At 38.1% G+C, this 25,046-nt stretch overlaps 2 protein-coding genes across 8 annotated transcripts in view; both read right to left on the bottom strand.

The window, feature by feature from the left end:
• LOC309632746 (uncharacterized protein) overlaps window positions 1-17,785 on the bottom strand; it is a gene marked incomplete at its 5' end in the record, with an annotated part of 29,825 nt that extends 12,040 nt beyond the window's left edge. Inside the window, 6 exons of one of the 4 annotated variants that reach the window (XR_014247042.1) lie at window positions 8,603-8,756; window positions 10,171-10,289; window positions 10,756-10,960; window positions 13,114-13,203; window positions 13,638-14,803; window positions 17,605-17,785. Coding sequence is in view for 3 of the 4 variants with exons in the window: in XM_082400546.1 (XP_082256672.1) it covers window positions 8,742-8,756; window positions 10,171-10,289; window positions 10,756-10,960; window positions 13,114-13,203; window positions 13,638-14,803; window positions 17,605-17,785 (1,776 nt within the window). Of the gene's footprint in view, window positions 1-2,074; window positions 8,757-10,156; window positions 10,290-10,755; window positions 10,961-13,113; window positions 13,204-13,637; window positions 14,804-17,604 lie in introns of those variants that run through there. The other 3 variants (XM_082400547.1, XM_082400546.1, XM_082400545.1) reach the window with 3 other exon arrangements.
• Window positions 17,731-25,046, bottom strand: part of MOB3B (MOB kinase activator 3B) — a 250,906-nt gene continuing 243,590 nt past the window's right edge. For 3 of the 4 annotated variants that reach the window (XM_082400609.1, XM_082400608.1, XM_082400606.1), the window contains 4 exons: window positions 24,649-24,699; window positions 23,323-23,382; window positions 20,051-20,204; window positions 19,281-19,574 (listed from right to left, as the gene is read on the bottom strand). In XM_082400609.1, coding sequence (XP_082256735.1) covers window positions 19,292-19,574; window positions 20,051-20,204; window positions 23,323-23,382; window positions 24,649-24,699 — 548 coding nt within the window. In that variant the 3' untranslated portion in view covers window positions 19,281-19,291. Of the gene's footprint in view, window positions 17,833-19,280; window positions 19,575-20,050; window positions 20,205-23,322; window positions 23,383-24,648; window positions 24,700-25,046 lie in introns of those variants that run through there. The other variant, XM_082400607.1, reaches the window with a different exon arrangement.

The raw sequence follows: 25,046 nt of genomic DNA, 5'->3' as shown, positions 1-25,046 counted from the left end.
CCAACCAAAAGACACAGGCTTGCTGAATGGATACAAAAACAAGACCCATATATATGCTGTCTACAAGAGACCCACTTCAGAACTAGGGACACATACAGACTGAAAGTGAGGGGATGGAAAAAGATATTCCATGCAAATTGAAATCAAAAGAAAGCTGGAGTAGCAATACTCATATCAGATAAAATAGACTTTAAAATAAATAATGTTACAAGAGAAAAGGAAGGACACTACATAATGATCAAGGAATCAATCCAAGAAGAAGATATAACAATTATAAATATATATGCACCCAACATAGGAGCACCTCAATACATAAGGCAACTGCTAACAGCTATAAAAGAGGAAATCGACAGTAACATAATAATAGTGGGGACTTTAACACCTCACTTACACCAATGGACAGATCATCCAAACAGAAAATTAGTAAGGAAACACAAGCTTTAAATGACACAAGAGACCAGATAGATTTAATTGATATTTATAGGACATTCCATCCAAAAACAGCAGATTACACTTTCTTCTCAAGTGTGCATGGAACATTCTCCAGGATAGATCACATCTTGGGTCACAAATCAAGCCTCAGTAAATTTAAGAAAACTGAAATCATATCAAGCATCTTTTCTGACCACAATGCTATGAGATTAGAAATTAATTACAGGGGGAAAAAAACGTAAAAAACACAAACACATGGAGGCTAAACAATACGTTACTAAATAACCAAGAGATCACTGATGACATCAAAGAGGAAATCAAAAAATACCTAGACACAAATGACAATGAAAACATGACGACCCAAAACCTATGGGATGCAGCAAAAGCAGTTCTAAGAGGGAAATGTACAGCAATACAATCCTACCTCAAGAAACAAGAAAAATCTCAAATAAACAACCTAAGCTTAAACCTAAAGCAATTAAAGAACTAAAAAAACCCAAAGTTAGCAGGAGGAAAGAAATCATAAAGATCAGATCAGAAATAAATGAAAAAGAAATGAAGAAAACGACAGCAAAGATCAATAAAACTAAAAGCTGGTTCTTTGAGAAGATAAAGAAAATTGATAAACCATTAGCCAGACTCATCAGGAAAAAAGGGAGAAGGCCCAAATCAACAGAATTAGAAATGAAAAAGGAGAAGTAACAACTGACACTGCAGAAATACAAAGAATCATGAGAGAGACTACTACAAGCAACTCTATGCCAATAAAATGGACAACCTGGAAGAAACGGACAAATTCTTAGAAAAGTACAACCTTCCGAGACTGAACCAGGAAGAAATAGAAAATATGAGCAAACAGATCACAATCACTGAAATTGAAACTGTGATTAAAAATCTTCCAACAAACAAGCTCAGGGCCAGGTGGCTTCACAGGTGAATTCTATCAAACATTTAGAGAAGAGCTAACACCTATCCCTTTCAAACTCTTCCAAAATATAGCAGAGGGAGGAACGCTCCCAAACTCATTCTATGAGGCCACCATCACCCTGATACCAAAACCAGACAATGATGTCACAAAAAAAAGAAAATTACAGGCCAGTATCACTGATGAATATGGATGCAAAAATCCTCAACAAAATACCAGCAAACAGAATCCAACAGCACATTAAAAGGATCATGCACCATGATCAAATGGGGTTTATCCCAGGAATGAAAGGATTCTTCAATATATGCAAATCAATGTGATACACCATATTAACAAATTGAAGAATAAAATCCATATGATCATCTCAATAGATGCAGAAAAAGCTTCTAACAAAATTCAACACCCATTTATGATAAAAAAAACTCTCCAGAAAGTGTGAATAGAGGGAACCTACCTCAACATAATAAAGGCCATATATAACAAACCCACAGCTAACATCATTCTCAATGGTGGAAAACTGAAACCATTTCCTCTAAGATCAGGAAAAAGACAAGGATATCCACTCTCACCATTATTTAACATAGTTTTGGAAGTTTTAGCCATGGCCATCAGAGAAGAAAAAGAAAAGGAATCCAAACTGGAAAAGAAGTAAAGATGTCACTGTTTGCAGATGACATGATACTGTACATAGAAAATCCTAAAGATGCCAGCAGAAAACTACTAGAACTAATTGATGAACTGGTTAAGTAGCAGGATACAAAATTAATGCAGAAATCTTTTGCATTCCTATACACTAACAATGGAAAATGAGAAAGAGAAATTAAGGAAACACTCCCATTTACCACTGCAACAAAAAGAATAAAATGCCTAGGAATAAACCTACCTAAGGTGGCAAAAACCTTTACTCAGAAAACTACAAGACACTGATGAAAGAAATCAAAGACAATACAAACAGATGGAGAGATATACCATGTTCTTGGATTAGAAGAATCCACATTGTGAAAATGACTATACTATGCAAAGCAATCTACAGATTCAATGCAATCCCTATCAAATTACCAATGGCATTTTTCACAGAACTAGAACAAAAAATTTTACAATTTGTATCGAAACACAAAAGACCCCAAATAGCCAAAGCAATCTTGAGGGAAAAAGACGGAGCTTGAGGAATCAGGCTCCCTGACTTCAGACTATACTACAAAGCTATAGTAATCAAGACAATATGGTACTGGCACAAAAACAGAAATTAGATCAATGGAACAGGACAGAAACCCCAGAAATAAACCCACGCACATATGGTCACCTTATATTTGATAAAGAAGGCAAGACTATACAATGGAGAAAAGACAGTCTCTTCAATAAGTGGTGCTGAGAAAACTGGACAGCTACATGTAAAATAAACTCAAAATGGATTAAAGACCTAAATGTAAGTCCAGACACTATAAAACTCTTAGAGGAAAACATAGGCAGAACACTCTATGACATAAATCACAGCAAGATCCTTTTTGACCCACCTCCTAGAGAAATGGAAATAAAAACAACCTTAAACAAGAGAAAAGACAACCCTCAGAATGGGAGAAAATATTTGCAAATAAAGCAACAGACAGAGGATTAATCTCCAAAATATACAAGCAGCTCATGCAGTTCAATATCAGAAAAGCAAACAACCCAATCCAAAAATGGGCAGAAGACCTAAATAGACATTTCTCCAAAGAAGACATACAGATGGCCAACAAACACATGAAAAAATGCTCAACATCACTAATCATTAGAGAAATGCAAATCAAAACTACAATGAGGTATCACCTCACACCGGTCAGAATAGCCATCATCAAAAAATCTAGAAACAATAAATGCTGGAGAGGGTGTGGAGAAAAGGGAACCCTCCTGCACTGTTGGTGGGAATGTAAATTGATACTGCCACTATGGAGAACATTATGGTGATTCCTTAAAAAACTAAAAATAGAAGTACCATATGACCCAGCAATCCCACTACTGGGCATATACCCTGAGAGAACCATAATTTTAAAAGAGACATGTACCACAATGTTCACTGCAGCACTATTTACAATAGCCAGGACATGGAAACAACCTAAATGTCCATCAACAGACGAATGGATAAAGAAGATATGGCATGTATATACAATGGAATATCACTCTGCCATAAAAAGGAATGAAACTGAATTATTTGTAGTGAGGTGGACGGACCTAGACTCTGTCATACAGAGTGAAGTAAGTCAGAAGAGAAAAACAAATACCATATGCTAACGCATATATATGGAATCTAGAAAAATGGTACTGATGAACCTAGTGGTAGGGCAGGGATAACAATGCAGACGTTGAGAACAGACTTGAGGACACAGCGGGGAATGGGAGGCTGGGATGTAGTGAGAGAGTATCACTGACATAAATACACTACCAAATGTAAAACGGATGGCTGGTGGGAAGCTGCTGCATAGCACAGGGAGATCAGCTCAGTGCTTTGTGACCACCTAGAGGGGTGGGGTAGGGAGGGTGGGAGGGAGGCTCACGAGGGAGGGGATATGTGTGTGCATACAGCTGATTCACTTTGTTGTACGACAGAAACTAACACAACATTGTGAAGCAATTATACTCCAATAAAGATGTATAAAAAAATAAAACTTAAAAAAATAAAAGGGAAACTTAAAAGTTCTTTGAGATGAATGCAAATGGAAACACAACATAATGAAACATATAGGATGCACCTAAAGTAGTGCTTAGAGTAAAATTAATATTGTAAATGGCTATATTAAAAAGATCTCAAATCAGTAAATTTGCCTTCCACCTTAAGCAACTAGAATTTTAATGGGAAACTAAACCCAAAGAATGCAAAAGGAATCAAATAATAAAGATTAGAGTGGAAATAAGTAAGATAAAGAATTAAAAATGAGATAATCAAAAAAACTAAAATTTCATTGTTTGAAAAGATCAACCAAATAGATAAAACTTTAGCTAGACTGACCAAGAAAAAAGAGAGAAGGCTCGAATTATTAAAATCAATGAGGGCTTTCCTGGTGGTGCAGTGGTTAAGAATACACCTGCCAATGCAGGAGACATGGGTTCGAGCCCTGCTCTGGGAAGATCCCACATGCCACAGAGCAACTAAGCCCATGTGCCACAACTACTGAAGCCCATATGCCCTAGAGCCTGTGCTCTGCAACAAGAGATGTCACCGCAATGAGAAGCCTGTGCATCACAATGAAGAGTAGCCCCTGCTCACTGCAACTAGAGAAAGCCCACACACAGCAACAAAGACCCAATGCAGCTATAAATAAATAAATAAACATATATATAAAAAATAAAATCAATAATGAAAGAAGACATCATTATAGAACTTGCAGAAATAAAAAGAATTATAAAGGAATACTATGAACAACTATATGCCAATAAATTAGAAAATTTAGATGCAAGAGAAGGGACTCGTACAAAAAACCCACAGTTACTATTGTACTTAAGAAAGAATGAAAGTTTTTCTCCTAGAATGAGGAAAGAGATAAGCATGGCCCCTCTTATTACTTCTATTCAATATCATACTGGAGTTTATGCCTAGAGAAATTAGGCAAGAAAGTGAAATAAAAGTACCCACATTGGAAAGGAAAAAATAAAACTCTCTGTATTTATAGAAGATATAATCTTTTATAAAGAAACTTCCAAGGAACTCACTAAAAATGATTAGAATAAACAAGTACAGCAAAGTTGCAAGATACAAGATCAGAAATCAATTGTATTTTTACACACTTGTAAAGAATAATTTGAAAATAAAATTACAAAAACAATTCCATTTACAATAGCATTAAAAAGATTTAAATACCTAGGAATAAGTTTAACAAAAGTAGTTCAAGACTTGTACTCTTAAAAACTACAAAAACTGTTGAAAGGATTTAAAGATCTAAATAAATGTAAAGACAGCCCATGTTCATGGCTCACAAGACTTAATATTGCTAAATGGTAATACTCCACAAATTGATCTACTGATTCAGAACAATCTCTATCAAAATCCTAACTTGATATTTTTGCAGAAAATACAAGCTGATCCTAAAAGTTATATGGATATGCCAGGGACCAAAACGTTCTTGAAAAAGAACAAATTTTAAGAACTCACACTTCTAATTTCAATACTTACTACAAAGCTACAGTAATTAAGACTGTGTAGTACTGGCATGAGGACAGAAATAGAGATCAAAGGAAGAGAACCAGAGCTCAGAATTTATGGTCAGTTACTCTTATATTTACAACTGATTTCTGACAAAAGTGACACAAAAATTAAATAAGGAAAAATATTTTTTCAACAAATGGTGGTATAACTGGATATCCACATTCCAAAGAATGAAGTTGGACCCCCTACCTCACACATTATGCAAAACTCAACTCAAAACAGATCATACACCTAAGTGTAAAAACTAAAACTTTCAATCTCTTAGGGAAAAAAAAAGAAATAATTCTTTGTGACCTAGTTTTCTTACATATGATACCAAAAGCACAAGCAACAGAAGAAAAATAAATTGGAATACAGCACGGTGAAAAACTTTGTGCTGCAACTGGTACCATCAAGAAAGTGAGAAGACAACCCACAGAAAAGAAAAAATATTTGCCAATGTTTTATCTAAGAGACTTGTATCCAGAATACATAAACAACTCTTATAACTCAACAGTAAGAAGACAAATAACCCAAAATATGGGCAAAGGATTTGAATAGACATTTCTTCAAGAAGATATACAAATGGCCAACAGGTACATGAAAGTATGTTCAACATCGTTAGTTGGTAGGGAAATGCAAATCAAAACTACAAATGAGCTACCACTTCATACCCACTAGGATGGCTAGAAAGAAGACAGACAATAACAAGTGTTGACAAGGATGTGGAGAAAGCAGAACCCCTGTATGTTGGTGGTGGGAATGTAGTGGTATAGTCACTTTGGGAAACAGTTTGTTAGTTCCACAAAAAGCTAAATGTAGAGCTAGCATATAACCCAGTAATCTTACTCCTAGAAATATGCTTAAGGGTAATGTAACAATTTGTCCACACAAAAACTTGTACACAAATACAAATAAACATTCTGTACAAATGTTTGTTATTCATAATAGCTCCAAATGGAAATAATCCAAATGTCCATCAACTAACGAATGGAGAAATAAAATGTGTATATCCATAAAACAGAATATTACTCAGCAATGACACATGCTGTAATGTGGATGACCCTTGACAACATTACGCTAAGGGAAAACATTACGCCAGTCACAAAAGAACCACATATTATATGATTCCATTTTTATGAAATGTCTAGAATAGGCAAATCAATAGAAATAGAGAGTAAATTAGTAGTTTCCTAGGGCTGGGAGATATGGAGGAGTGGGGGAATGGCAGATGAAGGGTAAAGGGTGTCTTTTGGGGGCGATGGAAATGTATTTAATTGTGGCAGTGATCACACAACCCTGTGAATATACTAAAGTTACTGAACTATATATGTTAAATGGATGAATTGTAGGGTATGTGAATCATATCTCAATAAAGCTGTTAATAAAAAGAATTCTTAACTTGATCCTTCCTCACTCCTAATGCATGAATCTCCTGTTCTGATGACAATTTAGCTTATATCCCAAACACTTTTAGCAACTGGCAGCTCACTGTTTTGTGAATCTGTTTTATGGACAGCATCTCAGTAACAAAGGTCTTTTTCATGTTGATCTGAAATCTGCCTCTTGTTTCGTCCACCCATGGTCTTTTAAAATAACCTCCAGAGCCATCTGAATTCACCTCAATCAGAGGAAGGGCAGCACAAAGCCCAAACCTAGTGCTCAGACATGTGTTTGTCTAACAGTGGTTTAAGTAGAGATTTTAAGATAAAAATTATTGGAAGATTAGAAATCTGTACATTTTGAACTTGAATTTCCAAACTGCAATAATCAGATGGAGGCGAGAGGTATGTGCCCACCTTTAGATGGAACTTATTCTATCTAGTAAGCCACCATCCTCACCACTCCACATTGGATTTTGAAAATATGCATGGGGTGAGAGCTACAGCTATTGCCACTGATTTGAAAGGTTTCAATTTGGGAAAAAGGTTTTGAGTAGGAACTGCAAGTACAGGTGCTGCCAAGAAACCAGGCATGGCTTATAAATGAGTGTAGCAGGTGTGCCGAATAGGGAGTGGTGGGGACTGTGGCTCACTAGACAGTACATAAAGGGGGAGACACAACTCAGATTAATAAACCACTTGCTTTGATATGAAATCGCAGGACTGACTAAGACAGTTTTACCACTAAAAGTAACCAGGGGCTTACCTGGTGGCACAGTGGTTAAGAATTCGCCTGCCAATGCAGGGGACACGGGTTCGATCCCTGGGCTGGGAAGATCCCACATGCCGCGGAGCAACTAAGCCCGTGCGCCACAACTACTGAACCTGTGCTCTAGAGTCCGCGAGCCACAACTACTGAGCCCACGTGCCACAACTACTGAAGCCTGTGCACCTAGAGCCCGTGCTCCACAACAAGAGAAGCCACCACAATGAGAAGCCCGCACACCGCAACCAAGAGTAGCCCCGGCTCACTGCAACTAGAGAAAGCCCTCATGCAGCAACAAAGACCCAATACAACCAAAAAAAATAATAAATTAATTTAAAAAAAAACTGATGAATCTCCAACATAAAGAGTTTGAGGGCTTCCCTGGTGGCGCAGTGGTTGAGAATCTGCCTGCTAATGCAGGGCACACGGGTTCGAGCCCTGGTCTGGGAAGATCCCACATGCCGCGGAGCAACTGGGCCCCTGAGCCACAATTACTGAGCCTGCGCGTCTGGAGCCTGTGCTCCGCAACAAGAGAGGCCGCGAGAGTGAGAGGCCCGCGCACCGCGATGAAGAGTGGCCCCCGCTTGCCGCAACTAGAGAAAGCCCTCGCACAGAAACGAAGACCCAACACAGCAAAATAAATAAATAAATACATAAATAAGTCAGGAGCTCTTTAAAAAAAAAAGAGTTTGATTTAATTATTAAAAAAAAAAAAAAAGTAACCAGAGTGCTTTTTACAAATTACCAAGACCAGAAAAGTCATTCAAGAGGGAGGAAAAAACTAGGTCCACAGCCTGGCTTCAAAAAAGTAGTGGAAAGAAACTGAATAAAACTGTTTGCTAGTTGTGTCCCATGAGTTCTTTAGTCAAAGTAATAGTTACTAAGAGAGTGTGTGTGTGTGTGTCCGTGTTTTCAGATAAATTACATTATTTAGTACTGACCTTGTTAAAAGCCTCATCCTCTGTTTTATAAACTCTCAAATACTTCTCAAAAAAAGAGGTTGATAGAGCGTTGTCTTACTTCATCAGGTACTTTGGACGAGGATTCTGATGCTCCTACAGCCCTCTTCCGATGAGCCACTTAATGATTCAACATCTTGTTAAATATAAAATTGATTAGAGAAAAGAAGAACACGTGTGTTCTGTTTAACATTCCTACTATGTGTATGAAAGTACAACTATCTTAGGTAAGTTTTATATCCAAAATTAAATTTAAAAATAATTTCAAGTTTTAAATTCATCAGAAGTAGAATAAATGCAAGCCATAAATTATCTACACTCACAAAAGGGAGAAGTGGGACAGCTGCCTGTATGTCCACCATTAAGGCTGATCTGATTACTCATCTAATCCCTTTGCTGTTTCCACATCCAGATTCTTAGAACCATGATTTGGTCCTCTGATCAGCGTATAGGAAGGTGTGTAGTTTACTGTTCTTTTTTTTTTTTTTTAAATTAATTTATTTATTTATTTATTTTTGGCCGCACTGGGTCTTCGTTGCTGCGCACGGGCTTTCTCTAGTTGCGGCGAGCGGGGCTACTCTTTGTTGCGGTGTGCAGGCGTCTGATTGTGGTGGCTTCTCTTGTTGCAGAGCACGGGGTCTAGGCACACGGGCTTCAGTAATTGTGGCGCACGGGCTTAGCTGCTCCGCGGCATGTGGGATCTTCCCGGACCAGGGCTCGAACCCGTGTCCCCTGCATTGGCAGGCGGATTCTTAACCATTGCACCACCAGGGAAGTCCCAGTTTACTATTCTTAAAACAAATATATGTCCCAATGCCTTTCAGTTACCTTTTCATTTAGAAAAATGTTTGGACTTAAATTTATGACAATCTTTGCATATTCAATATTAAAACGATCCCAGCTAGAAACAAGGTGAGCATTCCTTTTGACGGACTTAAAAAGACTAAGAATTCTAGGATGAGTTAATCTACCTCACTTTTAGGGAGGGACAAAGCCTTAAAACTGACCAGTAGTTTTCTGCTAAAGAATATTTGGTAAAAAGAAAAAAAAAATCATTGCCACAAGTAGGGGAAAATTGACTAAAGAGGTAAGGCTGTACTATCATATTACTAGTGGGCATTATTTTCTAAAGGTCTGTCTCTCTGTCTCCCTGTCTCTCTCACATATATACACATATACACCCCTCACTGAATGTGGCTTGAAAGGCATATTCCAATGTAAAACTTTTCTCTGAAAAAATCTGAGGCAGCTTAAATTAATCATAGCTACAGATATTTTAGGTCTGAAAAAATGCCTAATGTTTCCAAGGATAGGAAAACCAAATTAACCAAAAGTGACACACAGGCACACATCCCATGGTAATATGAAAATAACTATATCTAAGGGTAACCAAAAAAGGTTGAAATTTCTCTTCAATAGGTTTGGCATTTATCTGAATTAGGGGTCTTCAGAGAGAAGAATATACCCACTCTCCAAGGGGCTCTATATATGGGTAGGATATGATGGTAATTAGAAATAAAATTCTTATCTTCAGACTTAGTTCATAGTACCTTTACAGGAAAAGAAGCAATACTTTTCACAGGAATGTGTGATCTGTTTGGCTTTGCAGTTGGATTTTCCTTTGAAAGAACTACATCCACATGAAGGCTGTCTGATGTACATGAATTTTCTAAGAAGTTTAAAATGAACGAGAGAAAAAGGAAAAGGTAAATTTTAATGTCATTAGTCTCAGATGATGAGTTTATTTCAATCATCAACTCAAAATTTCACAACGCTTCATTTATAGGCTTGATCTATATATATACATATATTTTTTTTCCTGAAGAAAACAAAATGCAAACACAAAAGGGTCCCAATAACCAACTCCAGTATAACCTAGAACAAATTTAAATAATTTATAAAGCAACTTGCTCCATGTAAGAATGCATGCAAAATACTACCATTTATTGCCTAGCATATAGAGATAAACAACATAAATGATTTAGATATGCTAATCGTATTATTTCATGTAAAGCTCTAGGTGATTGACTTAACTATAATTGGGAGTATATGGACTGCATAAGAAACATTTTTAAAATAAGGTAAAACCCCATTTATTAAATAAGTGACTTAAAAAAAAGAAGTTTTTCTCATACCTCCTGAGGCTTTCCTTTGGGTCTGAGAGGCTGGACATGCAAATGTATTTTTTTTCTGTTCTGAAGTGGCAGCAACAAAAGCCTGCCCACCCTTAATGGCAGCCATTATCTGCACTGCCTGTTGCTGGGCCTGAAGGATTCCAGTGTGACTAATTAATGGGACTGGTCCCCTGAATGGGCTAGTGATCTCTTTACTGGTTGGAACCTATAGAGCATCAACATAAAACAAAAAAATCCTGATTTTAAAAATGGATAAGATGGACAATTTCACTTTTCTTTTGCACAAAAGCTCTTTGGAATTGACTACATTCACAATACTACCTGTAGTCCAATACACACATAATTGGAATAGTCCCAGAAATAAACTGAAACAGTAAAACTGAACAACTATTTAAGCATATAATTTAAGACATTTTTTTCTTGAAATAAGAAAGAAAATTAAATCTTATAAGAAAATGACACTTTGTATGCAGGTAGAAGTGGTAATAAGACATATCCTACTGAAGTTATTGAAATTCAAAGTTAAGAAAAGAATCCATTAGGTAACCTGGCAGACGTATCAGGTGACCCATACAGGGAGAAGTAGCAGGCTAGCATCAGACTTCTCCACAGCAACGTTCATTATGAGAAAAGAAGGGAACATACGAAAAAATGTTCAGCTTCACTAGTAACCAAAGAAATGTAATATAAAATAAGGAAATAAAATTTCACTCAGATTTACAGGTTTAAAAAATGATAATACCCATTTTTTGTAAGGTTTGTGGGAAGAGAACCCTGGAACACTGTGTAGGACTGTAAATTGTCACAACCCTTCTAGAAGGCAATATGGTAACATATTTTTAAAATCAGAAAAATCTTTATTTTCTTTTGTCCAGTTACTTCTATTTGTGAGAATGTATTTTTAAAAAATGGCTGATGAAACCGACAATCATTTAAATATAAGAATTTGGGGGGAAGTTATATAGCACAGTAATGTGAAAACTAAACACCACACCACTTGCAATTAAAGAGAAACAAGGTTAGTCTCCTAAAAACTTTTTTCATAAGAGAGAAGGGGAGAGAAACTAGTTTAGTAAATATAATATCGGACCCCAGGATGCGCAGGTATTCACTATCTCCATTTCACGGATATGGAAAATGAAACAGAGAAATTAAATAATTTGCTCAAGGACGTTCAACTATTCTGTTAAGAACTGGAATTCAGGGTCTTATTTGCGACTTGGAAACATAAAGTCTTTTTATGCCATGCAGAAGATTCTGCTGTCGGTATGTACCAAGTAAAAATAATACAGAGACTAGAGCAGAGAAATAAAGTTTGTGTTAAACAGCACTTTTTAACACAAAAGTGTTAAAGGAATAATACTTGCTGCAGTGTTTGTACAGTTTCTTTACATGTCATAAAAGAAATTCAGCATTTATAATATAAATTTACAAGAGGTTCAAATTGCTTTGAAAAACTACAGTCAATTCCCCTTACTCACGCTAGTTAAATTCTATAGAGTCCCGCAAACAATGAATTAGCAAATACTGAAGCATTGCTCCTAGGTTCAGGTGAGTATCTGGTCACAGCAGTTTCATCAACCAATGAATAAATAACCTTGTTATATGCGTGTTTCTGTTTAAAGATACTTCATTTAGTATATACTGCTGATTCATCAACATTGAATTTGTGGTCAACAGCACTAATAACTCGTGCCTGAACAAAGTTGTTTAACACACATTTTCTCTGTAAGGCACAGCGCAGCCTTCTTGCACCAAGGAACACTAGACAGCATATACTTGGGGACCATTTTAAATAACAAAATCACCAACAAAACACACAAAAATGCAGAAAACATGGCACCAGACAGACTCAGGTAAGGACCTTGGTTAACAGTATGACAGAAGGCAGTGTTGCCTTGTTCAACCTTAGTTGGGAACGTGCATGTCAGGCTATTCAATTCAATTTTTTTTTTTTTTTTTTTTGCCACTGCGCCTGTGTACAGAGGACCACAAAAGCATGAGTCTTGATTTTAAAGTTACAAATTAATTTTACTGAAGAGGCAAATTTGCAAATACAGAATCTGAAAATAATAAGGATTGACCATATTAATTTATAGTTAAAAGGTTATACAAAAACAACATACCTTCTTTTAATGAAAACGTTAGATAACGGGGGAGAAAAATGAAGGTTTCAGAAAATGCTTACAAGTAGGCAATAAATTTATTGACTGCCCACTTGTGCCCCCTAGTGGATAATAGGATAATAAGTACTGCAATATACTTAAAGCTTGAAACGACAAGGTAGGTACTTCATAAACTGCTGAGAGAGACAAGGAGGGTGGGAAGTGGGAGAGAAAGAGAAACAAAATGACTCACATCAAACTTGGCAGTCTGTGCAATTCTCCTTTTTGGTCCAGAAATGTTTTGGTAATATTGCATATCTAATTCCATTTGCTTTCCTGAAGGCTAATGGGAAAAAGATAAGACTTATCCAATTTCAGTGTAGTGAAAGCAAACTTATGTTTCCTGAGCCACAGGAATCCACAGGAATCCAAGCTACAAAATACTAGGCAAATTATTAAAAAATAATTCAGAAAAAATAATTTAATTTGGATAATCTGACATGCATAGGTTCCCATAAAAGATACCTCTAATTTGGGAAATCAACTATAAGTTACTGTACATAATACCAGGGTCTCTGGAAAATGTCAGGTCTGCAAGACATGATGGCTGGCCAATTACCAAGGTTTTGCCCTATTTTAATACATTATTAATCATAAGTATTAGAAATACATATAATAGATGTTATATATATTCTATAGAGTTTAGAATATAGAAAATATATACTTAAGGGAAACTCCTTTAGATTTAGGAAAAGGATTTTTTAAAAAGTGACCAACCTGCCTAGCAGTCTCTCCCTTATGAGCTTTGCTTCGCGTGAACTTATTGAAAATTCGAAGACATTCCTTCACAGTGTCATCAGAATCAGAGGGAGTGTCATCTTCAGTACATTCCTTATCAAAATCAAATTCAACTAATCTGTTGTCTTCAAAAGTAGTGAAGTCTTGACTGTCGTCTTGTACTCTCAGAACTTTGTCTTTCACATGATCGTCTGAATAAGAGAACTGGAGTTGGCTTGGTGAATATCGCCATTCAGTTTCTTCTTTTTGAGTATCATCAATTGTTTTTACATGTCTTCTGCTCTTTGGGTAACTTTCATTATGACTTTCCTTCTGTATTTCTTTGTCACTGAGAGGCGCACAAGTTATACTTTCTCCTGAAATACAGACATGCTCTTCCTCACCATCGAAACTTTCCATCTTAGAAATGTGGTTTTTAACACCACAGAAGTTTATGTTAGTTTTGGTATCTAGTGAGGTGTTCATGTGTGATTTTGGTGGTTCTAACTTGTTACTGTCATCATCTGTTTGTGTGGTTAGTTGGGTTTCATCTATCTTTTCCTCTTCTATACCACTGATCTGAAGATTTCTGTCCTCTGGGGGCAATACTTGTATCTTTTCATCCATATTCTGATATTTAAAGCCTCTAAATGGTTTAGATTTCTTAGAAGTAGGAATGATTGGAGGTACATCCATTACAAGGTCATCTTCATCAGAATCTTGAAGATTTATTTTAATTCGTATTGGTGAAACATAAGGTCTTTGGCTCTCCAGGGACTTGTGGCAATTTCCACCCACAGATTTTTTCCAGAAGTGCTGCCTGTCAGTCTCACCCTGCTTTGCTTTAAATGCCCCAAGCAGCCCTGCAGAATAATTGAGCAAGGGATCATATTCAAGGTCAGTTGCTGGACATCTGTGGTCCATCACGTACTTTCTAGGCTGACTCTCTTTGCTCTTTGACGGTTCATTCCACTGTTCTTTTGGGAGCAGGCTATTTTCAGGAAAACCTTGTCTCACATTTGTGTCACTCAAGGAGGCCACGGGGCTTTGCGATAGCTCTTCAAGCGCTAAAGTAAACCTGGAGAGCCTCTTCCGCTTTTCTGCAACCTCAGCCTTGACTGACTCGATTTGTTTGTTGATTCTTTCCAATTCTTCCGTAGTCGTGCCTAGTGTTGTTAATGGAAGATGAGTTTATCTTTAAACATCACTTAAGATGAAATGTGGACTCCAGAATATCCTGGACAATGAGTTTCCTATCACAAGGACATTAACTTTTCCAAACCCAGCCTTAGACGCAGGGAATTGTTGACTAACAGGTCAGTTCCTGGAATGAGAATGTCAATGGCTATCACTGATTAAGTCTTTCAAATGTGTAGCTCATTCCCATGACTGATTAAAGTACATTCGTGTCTTATTACTAGAGTAACTATACATCTGTGGGATAGGCCACGTGTATACATATTAAGCTGTGTCAGACATGACACGGTTTGGATATACACTATTCACCTTATTATTTACCAAGCAGTGACAATTTGGTAATAGTTCAAATAGTCGAATGCCTCTTACACAGAACTGTACATAGTCTCACACACCAATACATCTCCTCTGTCATAAGAAAGTTTTTTAAAAACATTAGTCTTTTCTTAATTTAGTGGTTCTTGACAGTCTCACTAAGGTCCCTGATAGTCTACAGAATGCCTCAAACACCAAATTAAGCAAAACATACCCTTCCACAAGCAACCATTAAAAAAACCTTAAAAAAAAAAATCAAAAAAATAAAACTCCAGACCTGTTGGATCCACACTCCTGAGGAAACCCAGGACAGCAACAAGAGGTCAGGCTGGCAGTCATGGCTCTTCACAATACCTGGCAGCTCCTTCCTGACTTTTTACTAAGGAAATCCCCACCTCTTCCCTCTTTCCAAGATATACTTTCCTCTGTCAATTATGGGATAATTTACATACTTCTCTCTTCTCCCAAACAAGAAATTTCAGATATGAGATGTCGTCCAAATTATACTCGTTAAAACTCTGAATTTATTTTAGATAACCTACATGTTTTGATAACACACATGTGCTTCCTCTTTACACAATGAGCTTTCTCCTGGCTCACTAGCTTTTCAATTTATCATTTGTTTTCTATTAAGAAATCAACTCTATTGAAATCCAAAACAACGTGTGTAACACAGGTGTAGGACATTTTGAGGGAGAAGGAAAAAAGGCGAAGAGCAGGCACAAGAATGAGAACTACCCTATGTTCCAAACATAAACAAATGGATCTAATTTCTTTTTAAATAAACTTGGAAAGGGGAGTAAACTCTGGGTAACCAGCTAGAACTGCATTTTGGCATAAGCTGGGTTTTATCTGGTTGCCATGATTCAGGAAAGGCTATTTAAGCAGTGCGTTGGGATGCTATTGAAAAAACAAAACAAACAAACCAAAAACTGTACTTTCCCTCCATGTCAGAAGTTTAAAATTTTTTTGCTCCATCAGAAGCTGGATTTGGAGGGCAAACTTTGAAGTCTGAGGCACACTTATAACCTTCGCTCAGGCTACAGGTGACTGGAAACAGCTCCTTCTGATTTGTAAATCCTCTTCGCCGCAGCTGGGGTCCCACCCCACCCATCACCTTTCCCCAGAGCACAGAAAGCTCCTTAGAGTCATTCCATACTGGGGATGGGTGACAGGAAGCGAGGATAAAACCACACAAGACCACGCACGTGCATCTTGCTGCGCAAGCCTTTCTAGGATCCCGCGTTCCCAGGAGCTGGCATCACCGGTCCGCACACGCCGGTCCACAGCACGCTCCTCCCCCTGCCTCCCTGGCCACGTGACTTTGGCCCCGCCCTGCTCCCCCCCTCCGGAGCCTTGGGGGCGGGGTGGCTACCCACGTAGAGCCGGGCCTGGAAGCTGAGCTCCCTGTTACTGGGGCGGAGATTCTCTGCGGATGACCAGCCTAAGCCAACCATCTTCCCAAATGGCCCTGGGACGCCCCCCCTCCACGGTTTCAGGAACTGTGTGACCACCCAAAAGGCTCTCGGAGAACGTCCTCAAACAGGATCTTGCATAGCACCCTCACTGCTTGGTATATGTCGAACACACTTGACGTGGGAGGGGCGAAGTAAGAGGGACTAAGGACTAGCCCTTAAGGCTCCTGAACCTGGGTGTGCGATGCTGGGAAGATTTACTCTTGGGAACTCTTAACAACTTGGTTCCTCGTTCGAAGGCAAGTGCTTGTTTTCCTCTTGCCCATAATAGCCACTCTATAGGAATTGCCCTTAAATAGGTAGGTGGGAGTAAACAGCTCTTTTTGAGGGCTGGGGAAGAGACAGATTATGGGCATCAGAGAAAGGAAATGCAAGGGTGTTTCGGAATGGGGGGAAACAAGTTAAAAAGGAACTGGTTTTATTTTGTCCTTTAAGAGGAAACAAACACATCAGAGGTCCAGACAACCTGTTTAGGAAATCCAGGTTTAGTAATGGCATGGAGGGTCAGCAGAGGACAAATGAAAAGACACTCCCCCTCCCAACACACATACACACCAGCCTGGGCTGTATGACCCTCTCCTCACTTCTAGACTAGGGGAGGGGGTAGAAGAAGGTGAACTTCAGTAAGGACTACCTGACCTTCTTCATGCCCCGCCCCCAATACCATGACTGCACTTTACAACGATACCTACAATGGTATCTGCAAGTTATGCCAACTGAGGATGAGAAACCAATTTAAAAAAATATATATATATAGTTAACATCTCTTTTGGCCATTTTAGGCATAGTAAAGCCACACTGAGTAACTTTCTCAAGGTACAGTACGTTAGTACTGGAGACAAAAGCAACCCTTACACCTCTTTCCAATCAAGAAAATTCGTGGTCCCTTCCAAGGGTGGGTGGAGTAAAAAGGTGGGAACGGTTGGTGGCCAACCCCTCCCCAAGCCCACCTGACATTCTTCCCACAAGCCTCTTCTCACCCATGGATTCAACGTGTCTCTGCTGCACTCCGAGCACCTCCAAGCTGCTGCAACGAGCTGCCTCGCTCAGTTCCCACCGCACTTCCCGGTGCCTGAAGTGGCAGCACAAACGCTGGCACCGACCCCCGGGGCTGTCAAAAGGGCATGGAAAATGGCAAAAGTAACCCGCGGAGGGCAGCATGGGCTACTGCTCAAGGCCACCTCCTCTGGCTCCGAAAATCACGTGCACTGTTGGCAAAAGCAAGCAAAGCTTAACACACACCCTACTACCTCTTCTCCAGCCAGGGTACCGCCTTATATAGTCCGTTGCTACTCGAAGGCGGAGCTTCATAGCTTTCCCAGCCAATGGGGAGGTCGGGGCTGGCGTCAGGGGAGAAAATAACGAGGGAGGGAATGACCCAGAGAACGGATGGTAGGGCCGCGTCAGGTGAGTGTAGTGTATGTCTATCCTCCATGGGGAAGAAGGTTCATAAAGACCTAACGTACAGGTAGGGAGAACAATTTCCCAAGAGCTGAAAGGACCCTTGGATTAAGGAATCTCCTGCCTTGTGGATGCCTACCTTGCCTCTAAACAACATCCTTTGACTTATTATAAGTTTGGCTATTAACCTTCATGGATCATGGAGAGAATCTCAGCTGTGAAGCATATCTAAACTTTGCCTCTCTCTAGCAGGTGATCTTAGTCAAGGTATCTGATTTACCCGAGTTCTCCTTTCTTGATCTGTAAAATAAACTTGCCTTTCATAGGGTAGTAGAATTCAGTGTGCTGTAATGTACCAAAGTGCCTAGCATAAAGTAGGTGAGAATTTAGGAGGACAAGTTCTTCCCCTTCCCATCATCAACACATATCCACAAAGGACCTGGTATATGTCCCTAAAATCCTTCCAGTTGAAACTGATTCCTAAAAGGGAAACAGTTCCCTATTCCATTGTTTTTCTTTGTAAACTGAAATACTCCTAGGATAGATAGGCTCATAAGTCACTGATAACTTCAGTTAGTCTTTGAGATGTTTGCTTTTCTTCCAATAGCACATACTGAGCCTGGGTGCTTGGGGGAAGAGAGAAGAAAGGGTCCTCCAGCTCTAAAATATTCAGGGTCCGTGGATCCCCCTCTAGGAAATTACATGCTGGGATCCCTCCTTCTTTTCTTTTCTTCTGAAAAACAATGTTATCTCAAATGGTTATGGATACTTTAGAAGGTCCTAAATCTTACTGTCCTATGAGAGGACCCTGATGACTTGGAAACAATTGAAGAATGCTAAGAGTCTCTAGTGCTAGTTTTGTCTCTTGATACGGCACACCTGTTTTGCCAGTAAAACATGAACAGGTGTGTTGTTTTTTGCTTTGGTGGTGGGGAGGGGCGTAGTTAGTAGTGATTACCCTGAAAGTCCTCAAAATGCCCCCAAGTAAGGTAAAAAACTAAATGTTCTCATTTTAAAAAGAACCAGCCTCGAATGAATACTTTCCTTAAGTCACTTTCCAGGATCATTTTTACTTGATGAAGTTTTCCACACCTTAAGTTATTTCCTTCTATTTTTTTCCATTAAATAGTTTTTATAGCTGAGAGATTTTTTATTGATTATGCCCTCCTTTTAAAACACCAGAAAATTTGAAGGTCTCAGCAGAGTTTCCAAATCATAACATGAGTGTCACCAAGATAATTTTTATGACAAAAAAATTAAAGTTGTCTATTCATCAGTGGGTTCCTCTCTCTGTTCCTCACTCTGAATTAAGTCTGACTCATCATTCATGCCTGTCTCATCTGAGCCTGTGGAAACCATGTCCGTTGTCCTAGATTTTGACCTTGTGTCTGATTTCCTTATTTCTGAAGAAGTGGTGCCCCAAAATGTGCTGCTCTCAGCAATCTTAGAAAAAGATGTAACTGATACGCCTTCTGATGGATGAAAGTAAGAACCAGTTGCCAGCTCTGGGTTGACAGAGTATTCACCACTCTGACAAGCTTTTTTATATCTGAAAAAAAAAACATACATCAAAAATTGTTTTTAATTGTGTACGTTTGCAGCTTGGCTTAGAAAAGCATCTTAAAGTGATATATGAATTCTGTCTAATGTATTAGCTATTTATTATAACACTATATAAATGAATGAAAAATGTTAGACCCTACACAGATGTGCTATTTAGAACAGAGTTCATAGCCCTTTTGTTTCAAGGCTATTAAAAAATAATGCATTTCTAGATTCTCTATATCCTTTCCAATTGACTAGGGTTGTTTCTATCTCTAGATGACTATTTAAATTACTGGGAAAAAGTTCAAGTAGGATATTCCCTGAGAGACAGCCCCATGATCCTTTCCAAATGGGGGAAATGGAGCCAAAATGAATACCTTATAAACTTGGGAGTCAAGTTTGCCTAACACTCTACTAAAGAGAGGAGGGTGGGTGTTTCCTCTCATGTGTTTTAAAGACTCCAGAGGTCTGTAGACTTACTTCATTGTCTTCATTTTGTACAGCACGGCACTACAGATTGCCAAGAGGATGACAAAAAGGAAGAGGGTCATCAACAAGATGCCCAGCATTAACTTTAATTTGGCTTCCTGTAGTTCTGCCAGGCTGTCTTCATCTGTAGCATTCAGATCAGAGTCTGAGAGGAAAGAAAGAAAATGCAATGGGAAAGAGTGACTCTGTTCAGCACGTTTTCCTGGAGGAATAAGGATCACAAAGCAACTGAAGAGAAGCCTTCACCACCCGGAGTCTTCACCAAGTTCTCCTTGCTACCCTCATGCAATGCAAAGGAGAAGGCTATAGACCACTCCCTATGGCCAAGTACTCTTAACTTTTTTACCTTTCCCCTTCACAGCAATCTTGGGGGAGCTGTCCTTTGCTCCATTTTCCAGGATCACAGAAGTTTATGGATTTGCCCTTGGTACATAACTAGTAAGTGGCAAAATTTTGTATCAAACCCAGGTTACCAGATGTTAAAATATGTATCAGACTTCCTCCCTGAATAATAAAAAAAAATCAATTCAAGACTCTGAAGAGATTACTATTAAAAATGTGATGAAATTACACACAAGGGATTAGTCCTTCAAGAGAGAAAGATGCAATTCTACTGTTGGGACATGCATTGACTTTCTTTTAAGCTAAAAGGATGATGTACTACAATGCTTTCTCCACAAGTCTTAAGAACTGAATTTGCAGGCTTCCCTGGTGGTGCAGTGGTTAAGAATCTGCCTGCCAATGCAGGGGACATGGGTTCGAGCCCTGGTCCTGGAAGATCCCACATGCCATGGAGCAACTAAGCCTGTGCACCACAACTACTGAGCCTGAGCTCTAGAGTCCACGAGCCACAACTACTGAGCCTGCATGCCACAGCTACTGAAGCCCACATGCCTAGAGCCCGTGCTCCACAACAGAAGCCACCGCAATGAGAAGCCAGCACACCACAATGAAGAGTAACCCCCGCTCACCGCAACTAGAGAAAGCCCGTGTGCAGCAACGAAGACCCAACACAGCCAAAAATAAATAAATTTATATAAAAAAAGAACTGAATATGCCATTTTATTACTGTGATCAAATCTAGTGTACTTGATGTTAAAGAAATGGAAATTTAGTTAACTTTCTAAAATACATTATATAATAAAAATCATGTCTGGATCCAGAAACATCAAAAGTCTTTTTACTAAAGTAATGAAAATATATCTATACTGCCAAATTTTATATCTTCCTGAATATATGTCTGACTTAGTAGGCATTTAATGGTGACTTTAAATAACCATGTTGCTATTTCTCCCCTTTCCCCCAACCTCCTCCCACCCAAAAGTTCCAAGGGTTTTCATGATTTTCTAGGTAATGATATTTTGGTAATAAGCAATGACAAGCTCCCATGTCTAACTCTCTGATATTTAAAAAACTTGTAATTGTCCAAGTGCAATCCTAGGCCAAGGGGAGTGAAATGTGCACAGTTGTCAATGACTGATATCTTGACTTTGAGACAGATTATTTTGGGAATAAACAAATTATGTTAAAATGGACTGTGCTCCTGAATTGATTTGCTACTCCTTAAAAGGGTGTTTGTAAATAGGTGTGCTTATAGTACATTTTGTTTATCAAGGTGGTGGTCAAAACTAGAGAAGGGTTTGAAATTCCTAACCACTGGAAATTATAGAAAAGCTAATTATAAGTTTGGACAGCTTTTTTTTTTCTCTAAGCCTCAGTTTCCTCACCTGTAAAATGGAGATAATACCAACTTTCATGGAGCTGCTGTGAGTGCTGACATAATAATGTATGTATAGTGTAGTATGTGCTCAATATGTAATAGAAAATCAGTGATGCTCATTTTAATTACTTGAAAAGACAAAATATTTCTAAAGCATTTGTCATTACTGTATATCACTTTTCTAAACAAAGAAGACTGATTCTGTTTTCTTGACGCACTGAAAGGCAGGTGGCTGTACTTGTCAAATAATCCAGTATAGAATTGAGGTGACAGGCCTTAGATGTATTATCAGATGCTATTTCTTTTTCAATGTCTTTTTGTAGGACAGAGGTTCGGTGGAAATTAATATATTGCCTTGTTATGAAATTTTCCATCAAGTCAGGAGTTCTTTTACTCATATGAATAAAATTAATCCATTAATGAAAAACTACATTCAGTAGCAGGAATTCTTTCATTCCTTGCTGGTGGGAATACAAAATGGTATAGCCACTTTGGAAGACAGTTTGGTAGTTTCTTACAAATCTAAACATAGTCTTACCACATGATTCAGCAATCACGATCCTTGGTATTTACCCGAATGCGTTGAAAACTTATGACTACACAAAAACCTACACGTGAATGTTTCTAGCAGCTTTATTCATTATTGCCAAAATTTGGAAACAGTCAAGATGTCCTTCAATAGGTGAATGGATAAACAAACTGGTACATCCATACGATGGAATATTATTCAGTGATGAAAAGAAGTGAACCATCAAGGCACAAAAAGACATGGAGGAATCTTAAATGCATATTACTAAGCAAAAGAAGCCAATCTGAAAAGGATACATACTGTATGTTTCCAATGATTTGACCTTCTGGAAAAGGCAAAACTATAGAGACAGTGAAAAGAAAAGATCAGTAGTTGCCAAGGGTTGGGGAAGGGAGGGATGGCTAGGTAGATCATAGGGGATTTTTAGGTCAATGAAGCTACTCGGTATGATTGTAATGGTGGACACAAGACATTATGCCTTTGTCAAAATCCTGTAGAATTGTACAACACAAAGAGTGGACCCTAATGTAAACTATGGTTTAGTTAATAGCAATGTATCAATATTGGCTCATAAATTGTAAAAAAAAATGCACCACACCAATGGAAGATATTAATAACAGGGGAAACTGAGCAGGGGGAATATATGAGAACTCTGTACTTTCTACTCAATTTTTCTATAAGCCTAAAACTGCTCTAAAAAAGTCTGTCAATTTAAAACAATTGCATCCTAAATATTGTTCACTTGCCTACTCCTCCATTTGGTTTACTGTTTCAGGAATATAAGTTACAAAACAGGGAGATGGAAATAGTCATCTGCAATGTGGTCATTGAAGAACACTGTTTAGGAGCCATAACTTTCCTAAAACTGTAAATGTCCTCTCTGATATGATGTCGGCCACCATGCTACCTTCTTACATATTCTATACCTTACTGAGGAAAACAGTATCACCGTGTAGACACTAAAATGTGTGAAAGTATTTATGTATCCCTTTAATTGAAGTATTTTGTCCTTACTTGGAATTGGGTGAAAAAATTGATCTCGTTGGTTGTCCTCACTGGTGGTTGCATTTATAGCTGTTAAAACAATAAATTGGTGTTACGGTAAACAAAATTCACTTACTAAAATTATTGTGTGTGTATATGTGTGTGTGTATACAGTTTATTCTCATTGTTCATGGTAGTCATGGTAGTTAAGCTATGTGAACACTGAATTAGTAAATACTGAACCATCATTGTTCCTAAGGGAAATACAGGGTTAGGTTCCTGTGAGCCTCTGGTCACTACATTTTCATCAACCAATCAATATCTAACCTTGTTTTATGTGTGTGTTTCTGTTTAGAGACACTTTATTTAGTATATACTGCTGATTCATTAACATTGAACTCACAATCAACAGCATTATAACTCACACCTACATGAAGCTTATATAATACACACATTTTTCTCCTAAGGTACATCACAGCCTTCTTGTGTTTAGGAACATTAAACAGCATTGTACTACTATACTTGGGGGGCATTTAAAATAGCAACATCGCCAACGGAAAGCACAAAAATGCGAAACATCTAGCACTAAGTAGACCACAAAAAAAGGAACTTGTTTAAAGCATGAGAGCTGAAAAAAGAAGTCCTTTGTTCTACCTCAGCTGGGAACAAGAGCATCAGGCAATTAAATTTTTTTTGCTACTCTGTGTGTGTCCACAAATGACTGTGAAAGTTCTGCAAGTGGAGGGTTCCAAATAAATTTTAGATACAGGTAAATTCACAAATACAGAATCTGCAAGTTAGGATCCATTGAATATGGTATGTGTTTCACATTTATAACACATGCATATATGTGTGTGATACATGAATTATATTTATACATGTATGCATATATAGATGATATGCATGTTACATTTATACATGCATACATACAAATGCTATGCATGTTACATTTATACATGCATGATTGTACATTTATGATTTATATATTACTTTTATGCATGCATATATTTTGATATATACTTTGCATTCATTCATGCCTCTCCATGTGCATACTGCTCCAAATACAAAGAGGGATTATATTGAGCAAGAGCCTTATTTAACATTTTTAATCATAAATTAAATGACTAGATTGCAACATTTGTAGGAAAATAAGAGTTTTGGGGAGAGAATCAGAAAATGTGTGACACTGATCAGCTTTCTGGGTTTGTTTTGCATTTGCTATTACATGTGATGATGGCAGCAAAATGTTGACATTAATTCTTAGTATTAGAACAATTTACACTGATCTTGGCTTTCTTACAGAAGACTTTAGAAAACCAAAACATGTTCCCAGTTACCTAACTACTATGAGTTTACCTTTAGCTAACATTGTCCAAAATGCAGGCTCATTTGGACTCTGGGTTGGTTCTGTTTAAAAAACAAAATAGAACATGATAACAAAATAAGGTAATTTGGCTTCAGTAAATTTTTGATAGAACATTCATTCGTTTGTTACTTTTGTCATCTAAAAATTATACCTTGAGTTCCTATCATGTGCCAGACCCTGTGGTTGGCATTAAAGTTACAGAAATGAACAAGGTCTTATGCTCAAGGAACACACTCTCAATTTGGGAGGCAGACAAGAATCCTATTAATTATGTTGCAGGGTAATGAGGGCTTTCATAGCAATGCACAGGTGGTATGCACAGAGGGATCTAATTCAACTTCCAAAAGCCAGAAACACTTTGAGAGGGAGCCGATGCTCCCGTATAGGC

The sequence above is a fragment of the Balaenoptera borealis genome (assembly GCF_965194805.1).
Source record: "Balaenoptera borealis genome assembly, chromosome: 8".
Classification (NCBI taxonomy): Eukaryota; Metazoa; Chordata; class Mammalia; order Artiodactyla; family Balaenopteridae; genus Balaenoptera; species Balaenoptera borealis.
Note: the sequence above shows the minus strand (reverse complement) of the source record. Positions and strands in the feature narration are given on the sequence as shown.